Source organism: Chenopodium album, chromosome 26 (assembly GCF_948465745.1).
Source record: "Chenopodium album chromosome 26, dcCheAlbu1.1, whole genome shotgun sequence".
NCBI classification, from domain to species: domain Eukaryota; kingdom Viridiplantae; phylum Streptophyta; class Magnoliopsida; order Caryophyllales; family Amaranthaceae; genus Chenopodium; species Chenopodium album.
The window spans coordinates 32,483,762-32,494,762 of NC_137859.1; the positions used below are offsets into that span (position 1 = coordinate 32,483,762).

Here is an 11,001-nt window from a genome sequence, read left to right on the forward strand (position 1 = left end):
TAGTGAACTTGAGTGATGATGAGGAGGTTGAAGATGATAAGCTAACTGTTAGAGTGGGTCATGTTAAGTTTATGAAGTTTGTAAGTAACTTAACCCCACTACAAAAACAAGCAGTTGAGGATATGGGATTTGGGGCATTTCTTTCTGTGAATTTGCCTCAAAATGATGCAGTATTTTGTGCTTGGCTGTTAAAACATTTTGAAGAAAACAGCAGCACTCTTTACTTGCCACTTAACAAAACAGTGGAGATCACTGAACAAGATGTTCAGATTGTATATGGAGTACCTAGAGGTAACAAAGTTGTTACAGAAAAAGAGCCAAAGAAGACAGAAGAAGAAGATGAAGATTTGGAGTTAGTGACACCATTGATGAGGTGGAGGGAAATGTGGGGGTGCAAAACTGGAAGCCCTAGAACACAGTGGATATTTGAGAAGTATGAAAGTGAGGAAGAAAAGAAGAACAAGAGGGATCAGCAAGCTTTGCACAGGAGGAAATATGTCGCGACAGACATAGAGTCAAAAGAGAAGAACACAGGGGAAGCAACTGAAATGTTCAAAATAGATTTCCTTGTGCTTGCTGTGAACTCAATGATGAAAACAAGCCAAAACCTTCACTGCCACTACAAATTCCTACACTCAATTCAAGATTGTGATGAAATAAAGGAATTGAATTGGTGCAAATATGTTCTACAAAGTCTGATTTCCACAGTGCCTGAGTGGAAACAAAACACCAAGGGTTTTTTCAAGGGACCACTGCCTTTCCTGTTGGTATGCTTCTGACTTTTGTTATTTAAAATTTTTTGTTCATATTGTATTGCATAATGTTCAAAAGTTATACCTATTAGTTCAAAATTAAAAAACGCATATGATCAAAATGTGTTTGCCTTATTAAAGAATTTAAATTATAACTTTTATTCTTATGTTCAAAAGTTTTTGTATGACTGTTCAAAATTTAATTTCTTATTTTCCTGTGTTTGTTTAAAGGTTTTTTCTTATGAGTGTTCAAAATTTTAATGCAATATATTAATATGTTACAAATTCAAGGTTTTTAATTATGTTTGTTCAAGATGTTAATGCATATCTTGGTTTCATTTTTTTAAAAATTCGTAATGGAAATAATGTTTTGGTATGCTTTTGTCATGGCACAGTTGTTGTATTGTGATCGAGTGCAAAAAAGAGGTATTGAGCAACCAAGGACATACCCAATAATTTCAACTTGGAATAGAGATATGATTCAAGAGAGAATGAAATTAGAGGGAAAGTCTACATTTGGATTGGGAAGTGTGCTAGAAAGAATACAAATACCTGGACAGCAACAACCAAAAGTTCAACAACAAGAAAGTGCTGAATCATATGAGAATTTGCCAACCAAGGTTCATTTTATTTTCTGTTCAAAATTCTTTTCCAGTAGTTCAGATTGTTATGAAACATGTTCAAATGCTTTCGTCAGCTTATAATGAATTATAAAATCAGTCATAACATCATTAAAGAATACTTTAAATTAAGTCCATTTACTTTTCTGTTCAAATTTTATTTATAATTGTTCAGATTGTTATGATAAATGTTCAAATGATTTAGTATAAAGTTCAAATAATAAAGGACGCTTTAATACTTGATAATCAGATCAGTTACATATTCATTCTTTATATTTCTGATGTTCATCAACTTATAATGCATGTTCAAAATACTGTAAACTTAAGTGAATGATTTTATATTGAAAACAGGAGGAATTTATGGATGATTTGATGGAGATTGTCAAGACTTTGGGAACTTGTGTTTCAAAAATGTCTGAGAAGCTGAAGCTAGGGAAAAATCTGTTCCCTAACAACATGATAATCAAAAGTGTTGAAGGTCTTATTGGGAAAAGAATGAGTGATGCTTCCAATTTGAGTGAAGATGAGGCTTTCTTTGGAACTGAGGCTTTCTTGAAGGCTATTGATCAGATTGAAAGAGAGTATTTGGAGAAGAAGGAAGCTGAGAAAAAAGAAACAGAAAGAAGAGAAGCTGAGAAAAAAACAGAAAAGGAGAAAAGAAGAGAAAGAGCAAAAGAGAAGATGGGGGAGGATTATAACATGGAAAGTGCTTTTAATTTGGAACTTCAAACTCCTCCAACACCAACTGCTCCTTTTTCTATGGAAAGTGCAGATCAAGGGGAAGAGAGTACTGTTGTTGGGAAAAGTACTCTTGACCTAACACTTACCATAGGCAGAGGAGAGAAAGGTCATGAGAAAAAAGTGCCTGATATTGGTGGAAAGGGAAAGGCAAAGGAGGTGCCTTTTGAAATGGCAGCAGCTGATGCACCTGGAAAGTCAACAGATGTGCCTTTTGAAGACATATTTGATGATCCCACTGACTTTACCAATATATTTGAAACCAATGATGCAACACTTGATGATATTTTGAGGAACCCACTTTCAAAGGACTTTCACTATCAAGGGTAATGTAATTCTATCTGAACATCTAAGTGTAATTTTTTGGGCAGTAGGGTAGTAAAGAAAAAGAAAAACATATGTAAATATTTTGGAAGTAATGTAACGAATCTGTAATTTTTTGGACAACTAGGATAGAAGCTGAAAAAGTCAGCATAAATATTTTGGATGAAATCAGAACAAGTACAAATACATATGTATTTATGAATTATTGAATGATATATTTACTATATTATTTTTCTGTGTTCAAATAATTGTATTAGATGCTCATATGTCTTTGTTGTATGTTCAAATCTACAGATCTAAAGAAGAAGCAGGAAAAGAAAAACAAGTTTCTGAAAAATCAAAGGGGTAACTGTATAAGAGCATATATATTCAATAGAAGTTCATTAGCAATTCACATACAGTTCAGTTATATAAACGTATAGTTCAAAAAAACTAACAATACTTTTATATTGTTACAATAGACCAAAAACAAAACAGGTTGTGGATGCAAACAAAAGACCACGAAGAGAAGTTACAAAATTGCCAGCTTGCCTAAAATCCCCATTCATGATTAAATATGTGGATTTGTTCAAAAATGTTAGTGCAATGCAAGCAACTTTATCTGATTATGCATTCAGTGAAGGTCCTAAAGAGTAAGTTTTCTAAAATAATTTCGTTGTTCAAAAATTAATTTACTTTGTTCAAATATTTATTTATATAATTCAAATAATAAATTGAAGCTTAACTTAATTTGTTTTTTTTTTCTTGTATTGGCAGTGAAGTACTGTACCATGATGGAGAAAATAGTGTCAATAGGGAAGAAATGAGGACACTTGGAACAGATGAAGAGGTGGACACTGCAGTTATCGATGCTTGGGCTCATATTCTGAACACCAAAGACAAAAAACATAGCATTTACTTCTCCACAATGCCATACGTAAGAAAAAATATATTCAATATTCTTAAATGAACCTTATTTAATATTTTTCTACAAACTGTTCAGTATATTTTGACAAGTGTTCATTATATTTATAATAACTGTTCATTATTTTAATGGTTAATTGCAGATGATTGTCTGCACAAACAAGGGTGAAAGTGTGAACACCACAAAAGAAGTAAGACATGAGAAGTTTGTTGAAAGACTGAATTATGAAATGGCAAACAGTGGTATCTCCAACACAAAAAAATATAGGGAATTCTTCTTTCCCGTGGCTGCATTTGGTCACTTCTACTTGCTATGTATCAACATTTACAATAGCACAGTTGATTTGATTGATAACAGGAAGCTTCCAATGAATATCAAAGCATCTACCAAATATGAAGATAATCCCCAAAAAATGGTAAAGTACTAAATTATTTTTTGTTCAATTTCTTCTTAGACTGTGTTCAGTATATTCAGTTGAGATGTTCAAAAAGTATATTTTTATGTTTTACAGCTAGAAGCTTTTGCATATTTTATGCGAACAAAGGATTATACAGGAAGCGATGTTGCTAGAGTCTTAAGTTTCAAGACTGATTTAATCAAGATGAAATGGAGAAGCAATTTGGATTCTAAAAATTGTGGTGTTCACTTGATGAAACATATGGAAACATACACAACAGAGCCTTTGGTAGAATGGAATTGTGATTTGAAAGCAAATAATGTGAGTATCAAAAATACTGTTCAAATGTTTTCTTGTTATGTTCAAAGAATTTCATATATTGTTCAAAACTATATAATTTCGGGTTTAATGTTCAGGTTGATCAAATAAGGAAGCTTAGAGTTCAATATTGTTCAGAAATAACAAAGAAGGATACAGAGTGAAAATGGCAGCAAGAAGAAGAATGGAGGAGAATTAAAATTTAGATTTATTGACATTTCAAAAGACAGTGATTTTATGTAATTTGTTTGAATTTGATGTTTGATGAAGACAAATGTTGTTTGAATTTTTAATTTGGATTGAAATTGACATAAATATGTAAAATTTGTAGTAAATGTTGACATTAACATTGTGTTCAAAAATTAATCCTTAGTAGTTCATTTTATAAAACATGTTTGTCAATATAAAATTTGATTAAAAAATAATAACAAAAACTTTATCATGCAAAAATTTTCAAATATATTGAAAATATATAAGAATTTGAATATTATTACATATATTGAAAAATTATGAATTACTTGTCTTGTCAAAAATTGATAACATTGCATCATAACTTGAAACATTCGAAGATCCAGAAGCATGAGACCCTTCATTCCTTGCATTGCGACCGGCATCAAAATACTAAAAACACAAAAATTAAAAGAACAATAATAAATAAAAAAAAATTTATACAAAAAAACAATAATACAAAATAAAAATGTTCACACTTACTTAAGCCCATTTACTAGTTTCATATCGAAAACTTTTGTTATGATTCACTTCAGATACCTTCCTTTTTTAGCCTGAGAACCACTTGAAACCTAAAAAAAAATATATAGTTCAGATTATAATGCCTTAAGTTCAAATTAAATGAAAGAAAGTTCAGAACAAAAAAGTTACATTTCTTGCAGAAGACTGAGAACCAGTTGCAGGAAAATTAGTTGAAACATGATGACCATGAACCTAAAGAAAAATAAGGTTAGTTCAGAACTTAAAGTTAATAGTTCAAAAAAAACATTTGTCAGTTCAAAATATAGTTCAGAATCTAAAAACAAAAGTTCAAAAATAATCTCGAAAAGTTCAACAAAAAAAATTACATTTGATAAAGGTGGCTTAGTTGTTGGAAAAGAATTTGAAGCTTTAGATGAGGATGGCTGAGTAGAATTAGTTGAAGCTTGATGACCAAAAACCTACAGGAAATTAAAAATAGTTCAGAATCTGAAAACAAAAGTTCAAAAATAATGTGAAAAAGTTCAGCAAAAAATATTACATTTGATAAAGGTGGCTTAGTTGTTGGGAAAGAATTTGAAGCTTTTGATGAGGATGGCTGAGAAGAATTAGTTGAACCTTGTTGACCAAAAACCTACAAGAAATTAAAAATAGTTCAGAAACTGAAAACAAAAGTTCAAAAATAATGTCAAAAAGTTCAGAAAAAAAACATTACATTTGTTAAAGGTGGCTTAGTTGTTGGGAAAGAATTTGAAGCTTTTGATGAGGATGGCTGAAAAGAATTAGTTGAACCTTGTTGACCAAAAACCTACAAAAAATTCAAGTTAATTTAGAATAATAAAACAAAAATTCAAGAAAAAATTAAAAAAATTCAACAAAAAAAATTACATTTGAAAAAGATGGATGAGTAGCTCTTGAAATATTTCCAGAGGAAGGCTGAACATTAGTTGTATTTGAAGCTTTTGATGAGGATGGCTGAGAAGAATTAGGTCTTGCAAAATTGTTGGATGATTCACCTTCAAACAACTACAAAATTAAAAGGTTCAAAATATAACATAGAAAGTTCAAAACAATGACAGTTTAAGTTCAAAACAGAATAAAAATTACATTAGCTGAAGATTGCTGAGTAGATTTAGTTGAAGGATTACTATTTTTGAATCCTTTTCCATTTGAAGCTTGAGAACCAGTTCTGAACCCATCATCAAAAACCTAAAAGAAAGAAAAATGAAATTAAACATATATAATACAAAACAGTTCAAAAAAGACAATTAAAATATTTTTTAAAAAAATACTTACATTTGTTAATGAAGAATGAGAAGCATTGTTAGTAGCTTTACTATTTGTACTCTGAACATTCTTTTTCTTAGAAAGTACAGAGAGATTTGGTCCTTGTGTTGTTGGATGTGAATAAACCAAAGGATCTCCATCATCATCTAAAACCTACAAAATTTTAAAAAATTATAAGCTGTTCAATAAGAAAAAACAAAAGTTCAAATACAAAGAACAGAGGTTCAAAATTACCTCAACAACTAATTTTTGGACAGTAGCTCTGGCTTCGTCTTTGTATTTATCTACTTTCTTTTTCCAACCCTTAGCTTTATTACATGCTTTCTCAACAGTACTCTTTGGCCTGTAGTTCCTCTCACCCTTCTTCCTAGCTATTTTTGGATTGTTTATGAACCCTTCTTCATCACCATCTTCTTTAGCTTCTTCACCAACTTCAACCTCATCAATATGAATTGGACCCATCACACTTTCCACCTTTTCACGTAGCATTTGAAAAGTATACTCAACTTCGTTTCTTGCTAAAAGATCATCATGACATGATGTCACTAACTGAACATACTTCCTAACCATTTGAACTCTCCAAACAGCAGAAGGGACAACTTTAACATCTTCACATGGCTCTTCATCAGAAACATGACTACACATAGCCTTCTTAGTCCACCTCTTCACTATATACTGTTCTGGTATTTTTTGAACACAGTGAATATTATATATACGAAGAGAGTGTCCACATAACAACCCCATCTCACTCCAATACTTACAAGTGCAATTGATGTTAAAGGTGAATTTCTCATAAGTAACTGCATGCCTTATAATGTCCTTATTTGGCCTCCAAACATAATAACAAATAGTCTCATCATCTTCATGCTTTCGCTCTTGACAACATGAAATACCTTTTGCAAATTGATCCTCAAATACCACATACACAGAAATAGTATAAATCTCCCTAGCGTGTATGAGCAACTAACATTAGCTACTGCAAGATGACGGTTACCCCTCAGAAAACGGAAATCTTGCTTACTTTCTTTACGCCTCCATTCTGATATAACATCAAGAAAAGTACTATAAAAGTCACTCAAACCATCTGTTTTATTCAATCTATTAGAAACAGAATGATTTGTTGTTTCACTCCTTTGGGATGACAATACTCCACCCGAAAAATAATCCTTTGAATAAGCAGGGCACCATTTCTCTTTGATATCATACAAGTGATTTAACCAATCATTTTCTGAACACTTGTATTTTGTCATCATTCTATTAAAAACAAAAAACAAGATACCAATAAACAAAATAATAATATACAAGTTCAAAAAAAAAACAGCAAAGTTCAAAATATATTACATACAGTTCATATATACTTGTTAAACAAAAAGAGTAAACAGATTGAAATTAAATAATTATTAATTCATATATAAACAAAGGTTCAAATCCTAAATAAATAAATTCAAATAATTAACAGTAATGTTCAAAACGAAATAAGTCATGTTAAATTCAATAAAATTAAGTCCACAAATACGTAAATATCTGAGTTCAAATTAAGACATAAGAAGTTCAAAATATAAAATAAATAGTTCAAAGAAAATTAAAGAAAGCTTACCTTGGCCAGTAATGTTCAAATTCAGCAGGACTTTCACAGTACTTGAGCAAATAATCAAATACTTCTGGAAACCCTTTCAATATTCTGAGCCCTCCTATATTGGTCTTTGAATTCTCACCGAGGTGCCAAGTGCACAAACGGTGCCGAGTACTTGAAAAAATTTCTCGTATTGCTGCAGCAATTGAAGGGGCTTGATCAGTCATTAAGGTTATGGGGTGTCGACATTCTCCCATAGATCTCATAAAAGCCTCAAACAACCATACAAAACTGCTGGTCTTTTCATCAAGAACAAAACCCATTCCAAACATCACATTATTACAATGATGATTCATACCAACAAAAGGGGCACAAATCATGCCATATTTGTTGGTTCTATAGGTAGTATCGAAAACCATCAAATCACCAAAAGCTTCATAATCCCTTCGCATTCTTCCATCCCTCCAAAATACACTACAAAGCGCATGATTTCCATCAACCTCAAACTCATAATAAAAGTCACTCTCTTTGGCTTGTCTTGCAGCAAATGACTTGATCAAAGCATTACAATCACCACCTTCTAATCTGCCAGCTTTTTCAGTAGCTAAAGCATTGTAAACATCAGTAACAGTGTAGCATAGATTAGGAGATCCACCAACTTCTTTCCTCAAAGCATGAAGAGAATCCGTAACCCTAACACCACTAGCCTTCATAGTACTTATGAACTTCAAATGCTCACCTTGCATTTTCCTTTGAGACCTAAGGAGATGTCTTTTCTCAACAGGTATCATAGCATGATTGTGATCCATATTGTGTTTAACAGCAGTCCAAACACCTTTCTCATCAATAACAAAATCAATATAAGCTTCACAACAAGTACGATAATCCAACTTAGAATACTTCTTAGGCACCTTAGAAGAAGTATCCTTCAAACCAGCATTTGAACACACATAATTTCTGCCTCTCCAAACACTTGAAGTACCAACATATCGAACTTTCCCTTTCCTAATACTAAATCCATGCCGAAATGCATAATCATTGTACATTTCATATGCCTCCGCATCACTTTTGACTTGTTTCCACTGCAATTCAGACTTTTCACTTTCCTTATAAACAACTTCATACTTATAAACTGCAATAAACAAACAAAATGCATAACCAACATTATTATAGTTCAAATATAAAAGAACATAGTTCAAATAACAGAATTAGATTGTTCAAATAAAAGAATAGCATGTTCATAATTACTTGTACAATTCTATATTAAAAAATATAGAGAATCAAAGGTTCAATAAAATGAAATAAAGGTTCAAAAATAACATGACAGTGTTCATAATATAGTTAAACTACGAAAAAAACGACTAATACAAATTATAAACAAATAATATTCATAAAATTCATCAAAATATGATAAAATTAATCACAAATTAATAAATTCCAGAAGATAATTTAATTAGTCGATCAATAATGCAATGTACAAAAGCACATTAAAATTCATAAATCAGCAATCAAATTCAAAACACTTTGAACAACACATACGTATATCTAACAAATTCTGGACATAAATTGTTCAGCAAGAAATTAAAAGAGGCGAAAGTTCAAAATCAAGAATTAATGAATAAATTAATCAACAAATGATCAAAATCATCACAAATTACTAAAATACTATTGCAGAATCATATTAATCACAATCTAATAAAAAATTACAGAAGATTAAAAATAATCTCATCTCCATTATAAGTAACTTTAAAAAACCTAATTATACAATGAATTGTTCAAAAATCAAATTGAAAAAACCTAATTAACAAAAATAATCGAATTCAGAAATCTTACCTCCACTCTCAAGAATTTCAGGAACAGAAATCAAATCCATGGCAAAAACAAGATTGAAGAACAGAGCAATCAACAATGGTGAGAAAAGCACTGAATAAATCGAATCGAGAAAGTAATTTGAGAAAAAAAATTGATGAGAGAAAACTAGAGGAGAGAGAAAATCAACGAAAGAATATTTTCGAATGATATTTGAAAAGGAAAAATGGAGAAATAAGGAAGGAATTGAAAATGGAAAGAACGCTCGAAAGACGTTGCAAAATAAGGAAAGAACAGCTAGGTAAGCAGAAGCTACGTGGCAGAAGCTAATTGGTGGTGCACGTAGTTCTGTGTGCACAAGGGTGCATATTATAATTTGTGTGTAAGGAGTAGGGTTAGTGTAGTTTGAATTGGGTTAAGTGTTTGGACTTCACATGGACTCTAATATATATGTGATATATAAATAGAGGTCATGTCTATGGTTGACATAAGTCATAATTTACCCATATAGTAAATTTTGAAGCAAGCAACCAAACACCCCAACCCCTCTCTCTCACACGCCTCTCTCTCTTCCTCCCCCTTTGTCTCGCACGGTGGTGGTGGTTCGTGGCTCGTTTGTCTCCTCTTTACTCCGTTGAAGGTTGATTGAAGCGTTCAATCACGACTAACTAGCATTAGTGGGGGTTTAACTTGTGCCCGTGGACCAAGTAGAGGAATCACGCTTGGGGTTCTTTATCTCCCATTGTTCTTGCTCGATCGCACATGGAATCACGCTTCAAAGGTACAATTATATGTTCTTTATGTGTTATGCATTAGATCTTGGGATTAGGTAGTATGAATATGATTCATGTTTTTTTTTTCCGCAATTAGTATTTCTAAACACCTACACGAAATTGAACTTATATTGTTTGAATTTATTTCTAATCTAATTTTTTTTATAATCTATTTGTTCATATTTTTGTAATTAGTTTCGTCCATTAAGAAACTACATATCTGGGGCTAGACTTTGGCTTAGCTTCAATGATTTTGGCTATGGAGGCTATCTACAAGTATTTTTGTGAGTTATAGGTAACTTTTGTCGTCGCTTTGCTCGGTGAGATGGTCGGAAATGGTGGAATCGGCGATGATATGGTTTCAGCGCCATCGGCATCGCTAGCGGTGGTTCTGGCGGTGACTTTTGATTTGTTTGAGTGATTGTACAGTTTTTCATGACTATTGATAATTTTGTGTTTATTTTTGTTGATTTTGATACTCTACTTTGCATATGTAGCTTAATTACTTTTGTGAAAAAAGGGGGTCACTTTTGTGAAAATAATGGTCACTTTTGTGAAAAAGGGGTCATTTTTGTGAAAAAGGGGTCACTTTTGTGGAAAAAAAGGTCACTTTTGTGAAAATATGGGTCACTTTTGTGAAAATATGGGTCACTTTTGTAAAAAAAAAGGGTCACTTTTTTAGCAAAATGTTCGATTTACAATAAAATTATTGTAAATCGGAGGCATGCAAAAGTTTTTGATTTTTGTTTGAGGAGTGTAAGGGTAATTTTTACCTTAGGTTTTAGAGAGGCAACAAAT

At 31.7% G+C, this 11,001-nt stretch overlaps 1 protein-coding gene across 1 annotated transcript; it reads left to right on the plus strand.

Annotated features, from left to right (window-relative positions):
* Positions 1–1,210: 1,210 nt before the first annotated feature.
* LOC145618706 (uncharacterized) lies at positions 1,211–2,657 on the plus strand. Its single transcript, XM_081673486.1, has 2 exons — positions 1,211–1,372; positions 1,724–2,657. The coding sequence occupies exons 1-2, from the start codon at positions 1,229–1,231 to the stop codon at positions 2,438–2,440; spliced, it is 861 nt and encodes a 286-aa protein (XP_081529612.1). The 5' UTR covers positions 1,211–1,228; the 3' UTR covers positions 2,441–2,657.
* Positions 2,658–11,001: the final 8,344 nt, after the last annotated feature.

What these genes read in the sequence shown, in the direction of transcription:
- LOC145618706 (XM_081673486.1), top strand. Translation starts at nt 1,229, where the DNA reads ATGATTCAAGAGAGAATGAAATTAGAGGGAAAGTCTACATTTGGATTG. An exon ending in ATGAGAATTTGCCAACCAAG is followed by an intron (nt 1,373 to 1,723) that starts GTTCATTTTATT and finishes TATTGAAAACAG; the next exon opens with GAGGAATTTATGGATGATTT.